Source organism: Dioscorea cayenensis, chromosome 18 (genome assembly GCF_009730915.1).
Source record: "Dioscorea cayenensis subsp. rotundata cultivar TDr96_F1 chromosome 18, TDr96_F1_v2_PseudoChromosome.rev07_lg8_w22 25.fasta, whole genome shotgun sequence".
NCBI lineage: Eukaryota > Viridiplantae > Streptophyta > Magnoliopsida > Dioscoreales > Dioscoreaceae > Dioscorea > Dioscorea cayenensis.
In genome coordinates this window covers 6,810,452-6,831,957 of record NC_052488.1, presented here as the reverse complement: position 1 = coordinate 6,831,957, position 21,506 = coordinate 6,810,452, and the positions used below count along the sequence as shown (strand labels likewise).

Genomic DNA, 21,506 nt, shown 5'->3' with positions numbered 1-21,506 from the left:
ATTGTAAACATAAAAAAAAAATTGCATTTCTAGATTAAAAATGGATGTGAATTTTGTTTCTAAAACGGAAATTGATCTCAAATCCGTGGTAAAATGGTTGCTAATTAGCAACGTAACAATTCCATGCCATTTCTAAATTTTTGTTTCCTATCAGAAGTGTCTTTTAGTGTTAGTTGAATCCCATGAGGAATATGGTATTCAAAAGTGTTAAACAAAACTACTTCTAGTGTTATTTGAGAGATTTCATCAATGTGTTGTGTAAAGAAATTAAAATTCAAAAAATTCAAATTGAAGAAAAACTAAAAAAAATGTGCTAGAGCTTTTGAATAAGAACTCCTATATAAAATAAACATTAGGTTTAAATCTCTTTTGTGCTATTGAAATGTTGGATTTTCAAGTAAAGTTATGAATTAGTTCTCTTCATCGCATTGCAATGGAATTACATGCAAGTTAAAGACTCATTGATGCAGGAGTAAAGCAAACAAGACTTGATGCAGAAGCAGAACAAACAAGACCAAGTGTTGAGCATTTGGACATTGAAGAATTTTCAGAAGAACACCCAGTCTTTGGTGAAACTCTTCATGAAAACTATAGCAACTTCGTTGACCATAAGATGCATGTAACCTATGGTTGGAAAGATAATGAAGTCTAGTTTCCAACCTAACAAATTTCATATCAATTGGAGTTTCCTAGAAGGAGTTATGGCTGCTAGATTGGAGGCCTATCAAGTTGACTGGTTTCAGTAACTCCTTTACTTTCTATTTCTGCAGCTTCTCTTTTAGTCTTAATTATCTCTTAAGTGTTTGTTAATTTGATAACTTTGTTTATCTTTAAGCTTTCCTATTCTTGGAGGGTTGTTCCAAGAGTTATATACTTGGATTGGGTGCCTAAGGGAGGACAGCTAATGTTTGGCTGGAGAGTTGGAGGCTGTGTCTCATTTTTCTTAGTTCTTTTCTTTGAGCTTGTACAGGCCATTGAAGGAACTCTCTCAACTCTGTATCTCTTTGGGCAGATCCAAGGAGTGGTAAGTGGCTGAGTCCTGTATCAGATCGTGGACTTCATTTGGTGGTGGATCTCATCCCTTTTGTTACATTATTTCCGCATCAGGTGGTACCAGAGCCTAGGTTCGGATGGCCGATCGTCATCGCCGTATACCTAATGTTGCTGCAGCCCTAGTACGTGAAAGGAGTGTCCATGATGTTGAAGTGGCAGATCTGAGAAGACAAGTGCAACAGCTTCAAGAACAACTTCAAAGACTGCAGCCTTTGGAAAGAGATCAACAACCACAAGGTGATGTAAATGTAGATCAAGAAAGTAGTGGTAATGAAGACCAAAATCCCTTCTATTCTTCTTCAAGTTCTGGAGAAGGCAGCGGCCCAAGCAATTGCCACCAAACACGTGCAGTCTGTAGGCAGGAATTTGACATCAAAGTTGATATTCCAGAATTTGAAGGAAGAATGCAGCCTGACGAGTTCGTCAATTGGCTTCACACTGTTGAGAGAGTATTTGATTTTAAAGATGTATCTGATGATAGAAAGGTAAAGCTTGCTGCTCTAAAATTACGAAAGTATGCTGGATTATGGTGGGAAAACTTGAAGAGGTAGAGAGTTCGAGAAGGAAAACACCCTATTCGTTCTTGGGAGAAGATGAAGTGGAAACTAAAGAGAAGATTTTTGCTGGAAAGCTATCGACAAGATTCCTATCTCAAGCTTCATAATTTGAAACAGAATGATCTATCTATTGAAGAGTATACTACTGAATTTGATTATTTGATGATCAAATGTGATGTGGTGGAGCCTCAAGAGCAAACTATTGCTCGATTTCTTGGAGGGTTGAGGACTAAAGTAGGTAATATGGTACAACTGCAGCCATATTGGACTTATTCAGATGTTTGTAAGATTTCTATGAGAGTTGAACAACAACTAAGAGAAGCTCGGGGAAGTGATTTTCGTTCTATAAGCAAGGGAGGTTCTTTTAACCAAGGGAGTTCCTCAAACTCTAGGCCTTCTGAAACTGTAAAACCTTTTAGCTCAAGGTCATTCAACAAAGGTGAAAGCTCTAAACAAGTCCCTCCTAATACAAGTTCAAGAAAGTGTTTCAAGTGCCAAGGATATGGTCATATTGCAGCAGATTGCCCAAATCAGAAGATAATTTCTCTTGTCAAAGAAGAAATTGAGGAAGGGTCCGATGATGATGAGGTTGAATGTTCTCAAATGGAAGACGTAGTTCATGTTGATGAAGGAGAACTTCTTGTTTGCCGGAGTCTGAATGTACAACGCACACAAGAAGATGGTTGGTTGCGTCACAACATCTTCCATACTAGGTGCACTTGTCATGGTAAAGTTTGCAATGTGATTATAGATGGAGGCAGTTTTGAAAATGTTGTTTCTAGCGACATGGTAGACAAATTGCAGCTAAAAACAGACGACCATCTGCATCCTTGTGGACTTACCTAGTTGGAAAAAAAGAAATAAATAAAAGTGAGCAAATGATGCCTTGTCCAATTTTCAATTGGTGGAAGATACAAGCATGAAGTCATGTGTGATGTTGTGCCAATTGATGCATGTCACTTGCTCTTGGGAAGGCCATGGCAATATGACAGAAGAACTTTGCATGATGGTTATAAAAATACATATAGTTTTGTCAAAGATGATGTTAAGATTGTATTAGCTCCAACAAAATTAGATGTGAACCCCAAGCCTTCAAAAGGAGTGAAGAACGCTCTACTCTCTAAATCTGAAATTTTGAGGGAGTTACAACATATCAAGCAAGGATATATTCTTGTAATGCTTGAAGCTAATAAAGAACAATGTGAGCATCCTGCTATTGTGCTTCCACTTCTTCAAGAATTTGCCGATGTGGTTCCCGAAGAAATACCACCAGGTCTTCCACCTTTGATGAGTATTCAGCATTGTATTGATTTAGTTCCTGGTTCGATGATTCCTAATAAGGCAGCCTATAGGATGTGTCCGAAGGAACATGAAGAGTTGCAGCGTCAAGTTGAAGAGCTGATAGTTAAAAGCTTTGTGAGAGAAAGCAAGAGTCCTTGTGCTGTCCCTGCTTTGCTTGTACCAAAGAAGGATGTGTATTGATAGCCGAGCTGTAAACAAGATTACAATCAACTATCACTATCCCATTCCTCGATTAGATGACCTCTTGGATCAACTGCGTGGGGCTGTTATCTTCTCACGAATTGATCTTTGTAGTGGTTATCATCAAATACGGATGCGAGAAGGAGATGAGTGGAAGACGGCTTTCAAAACAAGGGATGGCCTCTATGAATGGGTTGTCATGCCTTTCGGCCTTTCAAACGCACCTAGCACCTTTATGCGTCTAATGAATGATGTCTTCAAGCCTTTCATTGGAAAGTTTGTTGTTGTCTACTTTGATGATATTTTGGTGTATAGCCAAGACGAGGAGCAACATCTTGATCATCTCTATAAGATATTCAACACCCTAAAGGCTTTATGCAAATCTGAAAAAATGTGAGTTTTTCTCTAATAGCCTTGTTTTCCTAGGCTATGTAGTGTCTAGAGATGGATTAAAAATGGACTTGAGTAAGCTAGAAGCCATTCTAAGCTGGCCACAACCAAAATCTGTCCATGATATTAGAAGTTTCCATGGCCTTGCATCCTTTTATCGACGATTCATCAAAGGATTTAGCACCATTATTGCTCCTATTACAGAATGTATGAAAGGGGGTGTATACAAATGGAACAAAGAAGCTCAGAAGAGCTTTTGAACTCATCAAGAAGAAGGTGACTGAAGCGCCGGTTCTCTCACTTCCAGATTTTGACAAACTTTTTGAGGTTGAGTGTGATGCTTCTAATGTCGGCATTGGAGCTGTTTTGAGTCAAGAGAAGAAGCCTATTGCATTTTTCAGCGAGAAGTTAAGCGATTCCCACAAGAACTACTCTACTTATGACAAAGAGTTTTATGCCATTGTTTGTGCTTTGGGCCATTGAAGTCATTATGTCCTTCAAAAACCATTTGTACTCTTCTCATATCATTAAGCTTTAAAGTTCATAAATGGCCAGCATAAGTTGAACCGACGTCATGCATTGTGGGTGGAATTTCTGCAGGCTTACAGTTTTGTCATCAAGCATCAAGCTGGCTCTCAAAACCAAGTTACTGATGCATTGAGTAGAAGGTACACATTGCTATCCACTATGCAAATAAATGTTGTTGGGTTTGAAGTTTTAAAAGAATTGTACAAGGATGATCCCTACTTTGGTGTCATTTGGGAAAATTGTTCAAAAGGGCCATACAAACAGTTTTTTCTGCAGAATGGGTTTCTTTTTAAAAAGAATTGCTTGTGTATTCCTCAATGCTCTGTGAGAGATGCCATTCTAATGGAGGCCCATGATAGTAACCTTGGAGGACATTTTGGTAGAAACAAGACGCTTGCTATCATAAAAGATAAATTTTATTGGCCAAAAATGGAGAAGGATGTAATGAAACATGTAAAGAAGTGCAACATTTATCATGTGGCCAAGAGTCACTGTCAAAATACAGGTTTGTACACTCCTCTTCCAGTCCCCCAAGCCCCTTAGGAAGATATTAGCATGGATTTTGTGGTAGGATTGCCAAGAACTCAAAGGAATAAAGATTCAGTGATGGTAGTAGTGGATCGATTCTCTAAAATGGCCCACTTTGTATCTTGTTGCAGAACTGCAAATGCTTCTTACATTGCTGATTTGTACTTCCATAAAGTCGTGTGGCTGCATGGAATTCCTTTGACAATCACTTCTGATCGGGACTCAAAGTTTATGAGTCATTTTTGGCCCACACTTTGGAGGAAGCTTAGGACACAACTACAGTTTAGCACGACAGCTCATCCCCAAACTGACGGACAAACTGAGGTTACTAATAGGAGTTTGGGAAACTTGCTCAGGAGTTTTGTGGGCAAGAATGTTCGACAGTGGGATTTATTGCTACCACAGATCGAGTTTGCATATAATCACTCCATCCATCAATCTATTAAGTGCAGTCCATTTGAAGTTGTCTATGGGCATAATCTTCATAGTCCATTAGACTTAACACTTCTTCCTACTCCTCATTCTTTCAGCAGTGAAGCAAGTGAGAGGGTTGTCCAAATCAAGAAGTTGCATACTCAAATTAGGGAACATATTGTGAAATAGAATGAGAGATATTGCAAGCAAGCAAACAAGCATCGCAAATATGTTGAGTTCAAGTCAGGTGACTTTGTTTGGGTTCATTTAAGAAAAGAAAGGTTTTCTCCAGGGAAGTGCAATAAATTGAGACCAAGAGCAGCTGACCCATTTCAAGTGGTGAAGAGAATTGGGGAGAATGCTTATGAGATTGACCTTCCTTTAGAATATGAGGTCTCCAAAACTTTTAATGTATCCGATCTTTCTCCTTATCATGGGACACATAAAAGCTTGGACTCGAGGGCGAGTATTCTTCAATCAAGGGAGTTTGATGCAGGAGCAAAGCAAACAAGACTTGATGCAGAAGCAGAACAAACAAGACCAAGTGTTGAGCACTTGGACATTGAAGAATTTTCAAAAGAACACCCAGTCTTTGGTGAAACTCTTCGTGAAAACTGTAGCAACTACGTTGACCATAAGATGCATGTAACCTATTGTTGGAAAGCTAATGAAGTCTAGTTTCCAACCCAACAAATTTCATATTAATTGGAGTTTCCTAGAAGGAGTTATTACTTCTAGACTGGAGGCCTATCAAGTTGACTGGTTTCAATAACTCCTTTACTTTCTATTTCTGCAGCTTCTCTTTTAGTCTTAATTATCTCTTAAGTGTTTGTTAGTTTGATAAGTTTGTTTATCTTGAAGCTTTCCTATTCTTGGAGGGTTGTTCCAAGAGGTATATACTTGGATTGGGTGCCTAAAGGAGGACAGCTAATGTTTGGCTGGAGAGTTGGAGGTTGTGCCTCATTTTTCTTAGTTTTTTAATTTCTTTGAGCTTGTGCAGGCCATTGAAGGAACTCTCTCAACTCTGTATCTCTTTGGGCAGATCCAGGGAGTGGTGAGTGGCTAGGTCCTGTATCCGATCGTAGACTTCGTTCAGTGGTGGATCTCATCCCTTTTGTTACATTATTTCCACATCATTCATCTTAGACTTGTTCATAAACCTTCTAATAACCAAACAACTCCCATATTTGGGCAATCAATTAAGAGATCACAAGCTAGCTAGGCTTGACCTTTGCAATCCCCTTTCTGAGCTACATGTTAGAGCAACCCCCTCCATTAAGTTATCCAATTTACTCCCATTATCCTCTCTCCAAGAGTATCGATTCCTACAATCGAGCAATTACTGTATGCAAGCAAGTCACTTATATAATCCATACTCTGTGCATTTGATCAAAGAAGAAACTGTGCAAAACTTAAACCATCATATTTAACTAAAGAAGGCTAGAATAGTTAGATGAGATTATTAATAAATCTTTCATTCTAGTGTAATTCTAATCCTAGGAATCCATGACTAGACAACTCCCATTTCCGGACACCACCTCTTTTATATTTCTAATTCAACATTTCTTACTCTCTTACCATACCCTAGCATATTCATATTTGAGCAATTTAGATAAGACTTAGAGATACCTTCAAAGATCTCTAGAATGGATTCAAAATCAATTTGAAATCCATAATTGACCATCTAGATCTTTAATTCCCAATGATCTAGCATTCTCACAGACCAATAAATGATCAATTCCTAAAAATTATGATCCATACATCCTCATAGGCTATTGGGATAAGATTGAGTCAAGCATTGAAAGATAAGTTCAAGTCACTCCTTAGAATTATATAATTTCGAAAATATAGAGTAAATCAATTCATCTATAATCACAAATTCATTCAAACACAAAATTGAATTGTACAATCTCAACATTATTCATTCTAATATGAAAATCTTAAGAAAGATTAGCTAAAAAGGTTCAAACCCTAATTAGAAACTATTTTCCCAAACATATGTACAAAATTCTAGTAAATGATCAATGGTTCAAAGTGCAAATTTATCATAGAAAAATGATAATAAAATCAAACTCTAAAGATTGGGGTTGAATTTTGGCCTTTATCCTTCCATCAAAGTTTGATCTTAACAATATTGCTTCTTTTTTCTTCTCCAAGCCTTCTATCTTCTTTCCTCCGGCCAAAATAATATAAATAGTTAGCTAATTAGTTAATTAATTAGTTAGTTACTCCATTAGATCCTTAATCCATTATAGTACAGTTGTACTCTATCTGTCTTTCAACACTTAGCCCCGGTTTGAGCTCAGCTTAGCCTATTGACCTGGTCAATTTTCTCCCAAGTTTTTCTTTAAATTCTACATAGAATCTGGAAAAATATAGAACAACAAACTTCTAGAGCTTTGAACATGCCCTGACTTACCCCGATTTGATGAAAATTAAGTGCGTTAGGGTCTTATTTCCACAGTTAAGCAATTAGCTAAAGCCCAATGATTTCCCTTATTTACTCCTGTTAGTGTAACCGCACTATTTATTGGCATGATTTGACACCTAGACCAAGTGACGTGGCAACTAAGGTGACAAACCATAATTGATGATGTGGCAAGCATTGTGACATGGCAAGGAGACTTGGAGTGCAAGGCAAACATCTTGAAAATCTTGGTGGAGCTATTTTTAGTAAGTCTCTAACATGGAGCCAAATATCTTGAAGATCATGGTGAAGCTATCTTAAAGATCTTGGTGGAGTTATTTTTGGCAATGCATTACAACTTGAAGACAAGATCATATCAACACCATATTTAGGTGATTTGATTGAAGACTAAATATGGTGGAGCTTAATTAAAGAAAGATCTATTCATGGTGTGAATGAAGACTAATAGAAGATATGATTTGAAGAATCCTGATGAAGATTGATTGAAATCTATTGAAGGCAAGATTTGAGGATCAAACTTGGGTGAATTGAAGATCAAGTTTGGAGGATCTTTGAAGACCAAATTTAGGTGAATTGAAGACTAAGTTTGGCAAGTTTCATGAAGGCGCACAAGGACGTGCGCCCCTTGCGAGGAGACTGCGTGATGAGGAACTTAGGAGGTAGGCTAGTTGCCAGCAGTCGGGATCGGGAGATTTAGCTGCATCGACTCGGACTAAGCATGACCGGGAGGTTGATGGGTCTTGAGGTCGTCCGCAACGTAACCAGAACTCAGTCAAGTCAGCAGTCAGGGCCTTGTTGCAATTCATGTTACAACAGGAGTTGCAACAGCTAATTTCGGCAGGTTTTTAAATTAGTAGCCGCGGAGATTCTAAAAGAGGTATGTGCTATATTTGGGACGTTGAGGCGTCTATATAAGCTACCTTGCTCGTAGATTATAGGTGTGACTCTTGGGTGACTCTTTGAGGAGAGTGTGTGAGCACCAGACAATCTAGAGAGGGTAGTGATCTTTATTATTGAGAGTGTGAGTGACAAGTGTTTGTACTCTTCTATTTTTACCTCTTTTATTGGATTGTTTATGTCCGGGCTTGGCCCCCCAGACGTAGGCGAGTGGACGCCGAACTGGGTTACTAATGTTGTGTGTCTCCTTGTGTTTGTTTGTGTGCTCTTTCTTTATTGGTTTGTGTGAGACTTCTATGAGTGCTTAAGTGTTACCTAATACCCACAAACCATACCGGAGGAACTAACAAGGTGTATCAAAGCCTTGGTCGCCGTTTTCACTTTGGTTTCAAAGTCGGCGAGGTCCTAACAAATTCCATTGATGGCCGAAAAAGATGGAGCTTCCGTCACACGACCACCGTTGCTAAATGGATCCAACTATCCATATTGGAAGGCACGCATGAAAGCGTTTATTAAATCCATAGATGAGAGTGCATGGATTGCCGTAGAAGAAGGATGGTCTCCTCCTACTCTAGTTGATGAAGACAAGAACGTGATCATGAAGAAGAAAAGCAGTTGGAGTGTCGAAGACATGCGCAAAGCTAATGCCAATGGGAAAGCTCTCAATGCAATCTTTGGAGGAGTTGATGAGAACCAGTTCAAGTATATTGCAACATGCGAGTGTGCCAAGAAAGCTTGGGAGATTCTTCAAACCATACATGAAGGTACCAACTTGGTAAGAGAATCCAAACTTCAAATGTTAACAACTATGTTCGAAAATCTCATGATGGGAGAAGATGAGACGATAGCCATGTTCAATGCCAAATTGATGGACATTGCAAATCAAGCCTACCAGCTCAGCAAGGAGTACTCGGATAAAAAGCTAGTCCGGAAGACTCTTAGATCACTCCCAAGAAGATTTGATGCAAAAATCTCGGCAATAGAAGAAGCAAGAGATATTTCAACTATGAAACTGAATGAGCTGATGGGGTCTTTGCAAGCATATGAGATGAACCTTAATCCTAAAAGAAGAATAGAAGATATAGCCTTGAAGGTTGAAGCAATAAAACAGAAGGAGTTACAACAGGCCGTTATAATAGAAGATGAAGACGAAGAGGATAGAGAAATTGTTTCCTTGTCAAGAAATATGCGTGACATGCTCAGAAGATACAAGACACAAGGCAAGAAATTTCAAAGAAAATATGGTCTAAATAAAGAAAAGGAAGAAGTCGAAGATCATCACAAAAAGGAAGAAATTGAAGATCATCTCATGAAGATCAAGTGTAGAGAATGTGGAGGCTTTGGGCACTATCAAGCCAATTGTGCTAATATTCTCAGAAAGAAAGGAAAATCACTGAATGCTAGATGGAGTGATGACTCAGATGGTAGCACTGAAGAAGACGATGAAGGAAGTCTGAGCAACCATCATACGTCCTTTCCTGCTGTGATGAATGGATCCACGCCTATTGCAGAATATGTTGCAACATCAGCTACAACATCCACTGAAACTGACAGTGAGTACAATGAGGTAACAGAAAATGATCTTCTCACAAGCTATAAACTTATAATGAACAAATTTAATGATATGGTGTTGCAAAACCAACGCTTGGAGGAAGAGTTGAGTATATGTAAAGAAAAGGTGTTCAATGCTGAGAAGACCTTGGACACCATGAACAAGGGTACTGCCAAGCTTGATGAGATTCTATCAGTTGGAAGAACTAGTAAAGCCCGACATGGTATTGGGTATATTGGAGAAAGCTCAAGTGTCAAGACAGAAGATTCGGGAGTTGTGTTTGTCAAGTCAACCGCCCAACAAAAACATTAAAGAAAAAAACAAGTCAAAGCAAGGGAAGAACCAAAAAAAGTGAAGTGCCTACATGCTTTCATTGTGGAGAAACGGCCACATAAGACCCAAGTGCAACAAATTGAAAGAAGACTTGAAAAAGTGGAAGAATAATTGGACATGAACAAGCAATCATTAAAAAGAAAAAGTCAGAGGGAAGACTATTGTAATCAAAAAATTGTGGATTTGAAAAGGTGAAGTACCAAGAGAAGAAGAAGAGTCCTCCAGTTCAGGTTTGAAGATGGTGATAAATCGGGACAGTGTACAACATTATGGTACAACAATCAATATGTTGACCGAGGTCCTATGAAGTCAACAAAGCAAAAACACTCCAACGAGTGAAAAATCTCTTGATGTCTCTCAAAGTTATCAAAAAAATAAAAAAAGGAAATAAAAAGGAGGGAAAATAAAAAAATTATTCAAAAAGGAGAGGGATTATTTTTTTTGAAAAGAGATTTTTTTTTAAAGGGTGCCTTGGAAGTTATAACTAATTAATGGGGGCATAAAAACCCTAATATCCCAATTTGTTTCCAAAGATTGTTTTTGAAATCAGAAGTAAGCAAAGGAGAAGACGAAGACAGAGAAGAAAAGATGAGGACAAAGAGTATGGCCCGCCGTGCTCTACCGACCCCACAAGAAATTGCTGCCAGAATTGCAGAAGTAAGGATGAGAGGGACTGATTCTGGAGGAAGCCCACCAAGGAGAGAAGAATCAGAAGATTTAGGGAAAGCAATTGTCTCTTATGTTTCTTCTCAAGATGCTGAAGTAAGAGAAGCGGGAACATCGTCTCAAGATTTGCCTTCAGGTGTCAAAGACAGAGATGATCTCTTGAGATGGGTTCGTGAGTCTTTTCCAGGTGCTTATGTTCAGAGAGTAGAGGAAGATGAACAGGAGCACTCCACTACTATTCCAGTAGGAGAAGGTTCAAAAGAACAACAGGCTAGGGATGAAGATGTTGTAGAAAAAGAAGCAAACCGAGCACAAGCAGAAGAAACTGTTGGAGAAAGAAGTACAGATGCTCCCACTAGTGCTGAAAAAGAGGCTGCTACTATTCTAAGTGAAGTTCTGGGTGATCTATACCGACATGCTGAAGCACCTATAGAAACAGAACATGTCATAGCACCGGTTATAACATCTTCGGCAACATCCGACAGTTCACATAGTTCTGATGAGATCCCACTCAAAGATCGTGTTGCCCAGATTGCTAAAGGGAAGAAAGTAGCGTTTGAAAAGAAGGCCCCATCAAGGAAGAAAACCAAGAAGAATGAGAAGGTTAGCAAGTCCAAGAGGAAGTCTTTCTCAGATGCAGAAGTAGAAGTCTCTCCAAAGCTCAAGAGGAAGTGTACTGAAGCTACAAAACAGGGGGAGAAACCATTAGTAAGTTCTAAGAAAGAAAAGAAGAAGAAGGCAACTCAACAAACAAAAGACGGCGATGAAGACAGATTCCTTGATAAAGCATCCAAGAAAAAGTTTGAATCTGTTGAAGAGAGAGGTATTGTGGTTGAAAGGATGATTGATGAAGGAGCTTTTGAGAAGTATGGGTTAACTGAGCTGCTGCAACAAAGAAGTTTATACAAGTCTGCAACATTTCCAAAAAGCTACAGTTTATCATTGGTCCAAGAGTTTTACAGTAATTTGCTACCATCTGACAAAGGCATTACTAGAGTTTATGTTCGAGGTAAGTGGATTCCATTTACTCCCGCCTTTCTGAACAGATTCTTGGAATTTAAACCAGAGGTGAAAGGAAACTTTGAAGAAGGGCTTGAGTTGAATGAAGAAGTTCTGAAAAAGATCACTGGAGGAAGAACGGAGTCATGGGGAGTAGAAACAAGACTCCCAGCATCCACCCTTACGGCCAAGTACAATGTTCTGTTTAGACTTGGCATTCAGAATTGGTTACCAGCCCCGCACAATTCCAACATAGTGAAGGAGCTTGCTCTATTATTGTTTGATATTGGAACTGGGAAGAAGTTCAATCTGGGAAGGCTGATCTTCGAAAATATTGTGAAAGAAGCTAATTGCACAAGCTCCTCAACATCACTTGGGTATCCTGCACTGCTGTCGCAGTATTTGTTACAACATGGAGTACAACTCAGGAAGGGAGAAACAGTCACAGCAGTGAAGAAGCTGAAGATTTCTCAAACACTGTTCAGCCCAGGTAAGAAAATTGATTTACCTGTAGGAAGGGTGTCTCCACCACCAATGCCTGAAGATGAAGAAGAGGCAAATCTATTGGTAGAAGAAAAATATGAGAATATGTTGAAAGAGCAACTAGAAGATGTGGAGAGGAGCAACGAGCATTATCTGCAGAATTGTTCATCATCGCCAAACAAAAGCAAAAGATTCTATCTCGCATAGAAATTCTTGAGAAGAAGAAGAAGAGAGAAGACGATGGCCACGACTCAGGGGGAGATGAAGACCACGAGGCTTAAAGAAAGGGGGAGCTGCCGGAGAAGGTGTAACAAGTCTTACAACAGTTCATGAAGACTTCGGCATCAATTATGTCACAAAGGGGGAGAAGTGTGCTTGTACCAGACTGACTAGTTATTTGTTTTTCATTTCTTGGGCATTTGAATATTTAGTCTTATTGTGTTGAACATTGTTATGTTTGTCAGTTCATTATGGTTAATCGTATTTTGTCTCACTAGTTGCAGTTTGTAATATTTTCTCAAGTATTTTGTAAGCAACTAGATGATATCTTATGTCAGTCCTAGTTTCTGTTCTCCAGTTAATGTTGTACCTGGAAGTTGTAACAGCGTTAGTTTAGTCTGTGTCCAGGTCAGTGTTGTAACAGAATGTTGTAACAGGAGTCAGTCTGGGTGCAGAAGCAGTTGTGTCAAATTATGCCAAAGGGGGAGATTGTTAGTGCAACCGCACTATTTATTGGCATGATTTGACACCTAGACAAAGTGACGTGGCAACTAAGGTGACAAAGCATAATTGATGATGTGGCAAGCATTGTGACATGGCAAGGAAACTTGGAGTGCAAGGCAAACATCTTGAAAATCTTGGTGGAGCTATTTTTAGTAAGTCTCTAACATGGAGCCAAATATCTTGAAGATCATGGTGAAGCTATCTTAAAGATCTTGGTGGAGTTATTTTTGGCAATGCATTACAACTTGAAGACAAGATCATATCAACACCATATTTAGGTGATTTAATTGAAGACTAAATATGGTGGAGCTTAATTAAAGAAAGATCTATTCATGGTGTGAATAGAGACTAATAGAAGATATGATTTGAAGAATCCTGATGAAGATTGATTGAAATCTATTGAAGGCAAGATTTGAGGATCAAACTTGGGTGAATTGAAGATCAAGTTTGGAGAATCTTTGAAGACCAAATTTAGGTGAATTGAAGACTAAGTTTGGCAAGTTTCATGAAGGCGCACAAGGACGTGCGCCCCTTGCGAGGAGACTGCGTGATGAGGAACTTAGGAGGTAGGCTAGTTCTGCGTGATCGGGATCGGGAGATTTGGGCTGCATCGACTCGGACTAAGCATGGCCAGGGAGATTGATGGGTCTTGAGGTCGTCCATAGCGTAACGAACTCGGTCAAGTCGCGATCGGGAGCCATGTTGCAATTCATGTTACAGACGGGGAGTTGCATGACTAATTTCAGCGAGTTTTTTAAATTAATAGCCAGAGATTCTAAAAGAGGTATGTGCTATGTTTGGGGACGTTGAGGCGTCTATATAAGCTACCTTGCTCGTAGATTGTAGGTGTGACTCTTGGGTGACTCTTTGAGGAGAGTGTGTGAGCACCAGACAATCTAGAGAGGGTAGTGATCTTTATTGTTGAGAGTGTGAGTGACAAGTGTTTGAACTCATTTATTTTTACCTCTTTTAGTGGATTGTTTATGTCCGGGCTTGGCCCCCCAGACGTAGGCGAGTGACGCCGAATTGGGTTACCAACGTTGTGTGTCTCCTTGTGTTTGTTTGTGTGCTCTTTCTTTATTGGTTTGTGTGAGACTTCTATGAGTGCTTAAGTGTTACCTAATACCCACAAACCACACCAGAAGAACTAACAACTCCATTTCAAACCTTTTTTTTCAGAGAACATCTTTTTTTTCTCCCTGAAATCATATAAAAACATATCAAAAATATTCGTCCTCCTATAATACAAAATTTGCCCTAAAATACAAGGTTTAAACTAAAAAAAAAACATAAACACTAGGAAAAGCACTTTGATCTCTACCCGTGCAAGGAAAACTCTATCGGGTCAAAATTAAATTAAAAACTTTATCAATCGATCGTTCTATCTGAAGTGATCATACCATGCCATGTCCTACATCATTTTATGTATTTTCTTAAAACTTAAGTATGAACATTATATAGTGGCATTGTCCCATCACAAGTCTTTTTAAAAAACACGCTATATATGACATAGAAATTTAAATTTTCTCTAGGCCACATTTTTAAATGTTATTCAATATAATTTCAAAGATATATATATATATATATATATGCAATGATGTAAAAGTTGATATGGCTTGTTTGTTAACGTATTACGGCTATCTCATGCTAACTAAAATGTTATTAATGTAATATTCAGTGACATAATTGTTATTATTTCTATAAAAAAATTTAATGACCTATATACATATTGCAGATGTAATGTAGAGATCTAAAACCACTTCCATGTACGTTATTTTATTTGATGGGCGACTGGTATTCACCTAAACAGTATTCAATTGACGTGCAACTGGTCGGAGGTTTCCTCTGTCTACTAGGTCTTCGCCAAGAACTGACGCTTTTTAACATGTAAATTTTTTTATTAAAAAAAACTACCGAGGAATTGAGAACATGGACTTTAGATGGAATCGTATGCAGTGACATCATTCATTGTGCTGCAGCATTATTCACGGATGGAAGACCGGTCAAAGTGCAAAAGTGCACGTACCAACCTCCAATAATACTTCATGCAAATACTCTATTGTGCTCTTCCACCGAAAATGGAATCTAAACAAGTGGAATGTATAATTTGCAATAAAATGCATTTCATTTCAGAAAACAAGAACTTAGCACTGATTACTTGTGCTCTCATTCTTCACAACAGCATAACAACATACATATATATACATTGTATGAACAACCAATGAAGGCCTAAAAATATAAGATAATTAAAATAAATAAACTTAAAAGATGAGCAGTGATTCACTGGTGTCATACTTGAGCTTCTCCAAGTTTGGCAACACTGCAAACTGAATCATAGGAGGAGGTCCACATGCAAGAGCAAGACTATCTCCAGAGTCCCCTGCAGGGACATGTTCTCTCAGTATATTCTCAGTCACAAAACCCAGACTGTATTTCCACTCCTCCTTCGCTTTAGCTGCCTCCACCACATACCACACTTTGAACTGCTCCGGATACTCTCTTGCCCACCGATCAAGCTCTTCTCTCAACAGTATATCATCCTCAGTCCTGTTGGCATAGACAAGGTGCATCTCAGTGCGATCATCTTGCTTATCTTGTAACACAGCCTGGATCACCTGGTACATTGGAGTAATCCCAGTGCCACCAGCGATCATCGCTAGTCGTCTCGCAAACTTTTGTTTACCATTAACGACAAAGTTTCCCCTGCCGGTGTATTCAATATGTCCAACCGGTCCTTTGATTTCAATACTAGAGCCAATGGGCAGTGAGTCGAGGTACTGTGACATGAGTCCACCATTGGGAAACTTTGGATGCTCACCTTTGTAGTAAATCTTGATGAGCAATTCAAAGTAACCGACCTCGTCAACAGTACTGGTTGGAGTGTAAGCTCTCATGCATAACTTACCATCAATATTAGCACAAACGAATATATGTTTTCCAACTGGTAAGCCAAGAACTTGATCAGAAGACGGGAAATTGAAGCGAAACAACCGAACATCACGAGAGATGGAAGTCTTGGAAACAAGACGGCAAGGGACTTTATCCCGGGGATTACTAAGTGCCACACTCGGAGCTCTTGATGCTTCACGTATTGGTGCAAGGTGTGATAGATTTGTTGCACCATGAACTGAAGTATCCGAGATGTAGCCTGTGACAAGCTCACCAATACGGTACGTGTCAAGCATTGACTTAGCTTTATCAGAGTGGATAGCTTCGAACTCTTCAGTGCAATCAGTGCCAGCGTTGATCAGGATGCTGTCTTCTCCTCCGGGATGGTCTTTGAGGAAAGCAGTGCAATCATAGACATGACCATGGACTACAATCCAAGCAGAGTCTTTGGACGAGTGCTTGCGGACATCTGACATTGTGAATTCTTTGGCTGAAGTGTTCATGAATGGAGATGAGACGCTCTTTTTAAGGGGCTGAACACCCTCTGATGATTCCAGTTGTTTTTGTCTTGCCATCCATCCACCAGTTTGGTTTCCAGGTTGAGTTGGGTGCTCAAATACTAACCCTATCTCACCCTTGTGTGGCCTGCACACGTTCACTTTCACTTTGAACCAGCAGTTATTCATCATGCCCTGAACAGAAAATTAAACCAACATGTTTATTATAGCTAGTCTCTAAGTAACAAATAATTACTAGTACTGTTTAATGATATTATTTTGTTATGGTGTGTGATTTGTACCATGACGTTCCAGATAAGTTTCTCAGGTTGTGTGTTGAGAGTTTCATCCCAAGCTCGGACAGCTATTTCTTTGGCACCCAGTAAATCCAAGACCTCCACTTCCACAGACCAGAAGCACCAGCACCAGTATCTACCATACTTGTTCGGTTTCTCAGGGTGGTCAACAGTGCAGACTAGCCATGTCTCCCCACTATCCAATGTTATCTCCACTCTGGTCACCTTCTTCCCTCCACCTGTTTAAAAAACCAGATTGATATGATAAATACAACCTCAAAGAAAACGCGAGGGTAAGAATCTAATCTAATATTTCTGGACAATTTTTTCTTAGAAAAAAATTATAAATTCCAACCTCAAGCTTTAATTTGAACCCACGTAATAGACGTTTCCACAAATTAATTGACCAAAACTAACAAACAAACAAAAAGAGAGGATGACAGCTATCTATGAGAGAGCGTAACTTTGTTACGTGGGACTTGGAATATTCCAAGTACTTTGGTTTATTAAAACTATGTTATTGCCCATTGTTGCATTTGAAAACAAAATAAAAATAAATAAAAAAAAAAAGAATCTACGTTCTCTATAGTGGGATTCAAAGGTTTACGGTCCAAGTTCAACAAATACTTTTTCTCCTATTGGCTCTTTTATTCTATCTATAAGACATAAAACAATAAAGCTAGCTCCAATCATTATCATATCAATTATGTAGGAAACTTGGGAAATAAAAGTCCAAAAACTTGTGCTTTTGAAACTGGGTGGTGAGCAACGACAAAGAGATGCATACCACCGAAAACTTAGTTAGAAATCATGGGAACGTAAAGAAATTCATATGGCACACGGTTCCCTACTCTTATGCTCACGTAATATAGATATAGCTTCACTACAGCCTCTTCAACGTGGGGGCTTCTCCAAAGTCTAAGGACGAAACAAATGTAAAAATACCCACTAAATCATCTTCACACAAAACGACACCATACACAGGCCGTCACTAAAAACATAAAAAAAAATTATATATGTCACTCACCAGAATAAGCATAGCCTTTCATCGTATAACCCCTCTGCGTGGTAAAAGAGTTGATGGGAAGGATCTCATCATGCCCTGGTGTCGTGATCACCGAGTTTATGTTCAATTCATTGATGATATACTCCGGCTTATACCACCATGCTTAATTCATTACCATAACAATAAAAACCCATCAATACTTCATTCTCCCAAAACAGGAAAAAAAAATCATTGAACAACACAAATATATATATATATATATATATATATGTACCTTCAGCGTTGGCAAGCTCAGCATCAACATGAGAAGGAAGGACCCTGTTGTCATGATAATGATAGTAGCTCTCAGACTCCTTAGTAGTAACCACAATCCTCTTGAGCCACTTCACCATGCGGCCACCAATACAACCTGGAATAATAATTCTAACTGGAAAGCCATGGTCAGGGGACAAAAGCTCCCCGTTTTGCATGTAAGCAAGCATTATATCTCTGGAAGGGTCCATGGCCACTTCCCTTCTAATGCTAGTCCCATACTTAGAACCACCTCCACCAGGCAGGTTCTCAGCGCCCTCAAAACAAACATTGAGCGCCTCGTTCTTGCGCCCCATGACTCCGCACCGGCGCAGCACGTCGCACAGGCGAGCGCCACGCCACACCGAGTTCGAGATAGCGGCGGGGCCCCAGTTGAAACCCACAGTCTGGCGCACCATGTTCTGCTCTTTGCGTCGGTTGCCGGCGCAAGCGAGCGTGACAGGAATCTCCATAGGCTTGAATTCCCGGACAAGCTCATCCATAGTGATGCGCGCCGGGCGTTTAACAAGCCCACAGACTTCAACCGTCCATGACTTCCAGTCAGCTTTGGGCACAGCACCATGGTTTCGAACATAGTGAAGTGGGACTGGAGTAATGAAGCCATAGTGCATGAGACGTGCGAGTGGTGGTTCGGAGTTGAATGGGTGCTTACCCGTGAGACGGATGAGTGACGCGTTTCGTTGAATCCATTGATCAGCAGTGCCCTCGTCTCTGGGGTCTCGTATCGATGGTTCGACATCGAGGAGTAGTGATTTTAAGTTAGTCTCGGCATCAGAATCAGAATCAGAATCAGAATCGGAGTAGTAGTCACTGGTGGAGTAATGATTGGAGAGGTGTGGGATTAGAGCTGGGAAACTGCAGCCCCGGATTGGTGAGTGGTTGGTGAATTGCCTGTTATCAACTGAGGCTGCCATTGATGAGGGGGGTTTGGATGGGATATTTGCAAAGTGGATGGGGAATATGAGGAGGCTAGCCGCCCCTGGTTTGGTATATGATTTACACTGGGCGAGGACATGGGGAAGGCGGATGGGTGTGTTTTATAGGAGGCCTCACGAGGCTTCAAAGGACGTGTGGTGAGAAAAGCAGAAGTGGGTGGACCCCACCGACTATTCCTGCACCAGCAAACACCTCCAGTTCAGCAGCTCTACGTTTTTGATTTTACATCTTCAGTTTTATGGAAAGCAAATGGTATGATAATATTACAACTGTCATTTAATCAGGAACGCGCGCGTGCAGCTGATTTGCTTACTGTTTCTTCTCGTGTAAATTAATGTTGACAGTTTTTATTTCTGTAATTCTTCAAATTGATTTCCTTCCTAAAGATAATGTTTCCAGTTTCGCAGGTCTGTGAGTTGGAAAGATTTTTTAGCATTGATTGTTATTAAAAAGAAAATTTTGCATTGGCTCGCCCCAATGGTCTATTTCTATGACTTGCTGCTTTGTATAAAATTATAAATATATTTATATAAGAATAATATTTTTTTTTTGGGGTAAATTTGATTTGTATTGTGTATCTATATACTTACATAATTTTTTTTTTAAAGTAAATAAACCATTAGCCTCAACCAATAATATTAAAAGGAATTAATCTCTTAACCTTTTATTTTGGTAATTATCTTTTTAATATCAAAGTGGTATCTAGCTATACATATTTTTTAAGTATAATTTTTTATTTCTTAATATATTTAATTTAATAATTAGACTAAATATACGAGACATGCCTCCATAATATTTACAGCTTAAAAGTTTTTTGAATGAGATTTACAATGTATTCTATAGTATGGATTAGACATGGCAAACATCAAAATTATGTCTTATCCATGAAGCACAAAACAGAAATTTATCCCACTTTTCAGTGTGATACACTCATCTCATGCAAATTTACATAACTGCTTATGTAAATAAAATATTATTTTCATTTGTTTTTACTTGTCATAATTATCTAATTCATACTAATTAAAAAAATTGGTTAAAATGAGTTGGTCACTTATATTTTACAAAAAATTTTACTAATCCATGTTCATTTTTATCTGTTGTTTTCTAATATTAAGAAGCCTTTATTATTATTTTTTTTCAAAATTACCCTTAACACTCTATTCAATTATCTTACTGGAATTAAATATTAGAGAGAAATGTAAATATATAAATTAAGGATAATTTTGAAAAAAAAGCTACTTTTTTATAAAATTTTGTGAAATAATAAGTTTCTTGGTACGTGAAATTCGGTTAATCACGACAAATAAGAAGGTACGGAAAGAGTATTATTTTTAAAACCTACTCTTATTTAAAATTACACTAATAAAGTATATAATTTAATACTTGATTAATTGTGATTTATTAAAAATTGTACAAATTGTAAAATTAAAAAAATTATTTAATATTGCATAAAATTTTTAATATGATAAGTAAAAAAATAGAGAAAAAAGCTCCAAAACATAATAATAAGTAAGAACAATCTTGAGGGAGTAACAATGATGATGCATGTACAAAGAATTATGAAAAGATATTTAAAAAATAATAAAAAAAACTTGTTACTAGCTTGTTTACGTGTATTCAATAATGTGCAAACATGGTTTTCTGTGCCTTTATAACTCTGGTTGTCCATGCATACTCCCATTGTTTGCATTGATCTGTAACTATTTGAATTTATATAAGGGTAGTATTTGCAATATATATATATATATATATATCAAGTTGTTGAAATGGTTGGAAGATAATATTTTTAATGAACATTTTTTTAATTTTAAAATACCTTGCACATGTAATTTAAATAAAATATCAATTTACAACAGTAAATATATAATTATGTATCCAAGCCAATTTTTTCTGCAATTAAAAATCTCTGCTTCCAAAAAAAACAACACCTAATGGTATTCAAAATTTAAATTATCTATAAATATTCAAATAAATATATTTCATTTCATACAAAAATATATAAAAAATGATTTTTCTCTAGAATTAAAAAGCACAAACAAAAAAAGATCCCATGAGAATTCCTTTTTGTCCATATTGAAATCTTGATGGTATGGTTATGCGTGCTTTAATTGTGAATTATATCATCCAAATTTTTTTTATAAAAATATCATCCAATTTTTAGTAAATATTTCAACTTTTATTTTATTTATTTATTTATTTTTGATAAAATACTATAAGTACATATGCAATTAAAGACGTGCACATAAGAAATAATAATCGTACATGCACCTTCATCCAATTGATACAGAAATTGAGTTATAAATTCACATTTACATCCAAAGATCATTATCAATTATCACCATTGTGTCAAGTGTATTATGAACCCAAACAATGAGCATTCTGTAAACCAAAACTTTCGGTATTGGAACCAGTAATATTAGATCAAAGATCTCTTGGCAATATTTTAATGGATTCATTAACCAAAGTTTAGTTTTTTAATATAAGAATAACCATATATATCATTTTTTTTTCTTAATATATATATATAGATCATTTGT

General features: G+C 38.0%; 1 protein-coding gene across 1 annotated transcript; it reads right to left on the bottom strand.

Moving 5' to 3' along the window:
- Positions 1–15,134: 15,134 nt before the first annotated feature.
- On the bottom strand, positions 15,135–19,058 carry LOC120282208 (nitrate reductase [NADH]-like). Its single transcript, XM_039288965.1, has 4 exons — positions 17,996–19,058; positions 17,743–17,883; positions 16,722–16,954; positions 15,135–16,614 (listed from the first exon to the last, which is right to left on the bottom strand). The coding sequence occupies exons 1-4, from the start codon at positions 18,945–18,947 to the stop codon at positions 15,295–15,297; spliced, it is 2,646 nt and encodes an 881-aa protein (XP_039144899.1). The 5' UTR covers positions 18,948–19,058; the 3' UTR covers positions 15,135–15,294.
- Between the last annotated feature and the right edge of the window lie 2,448 nt (positions 19,059–21,506).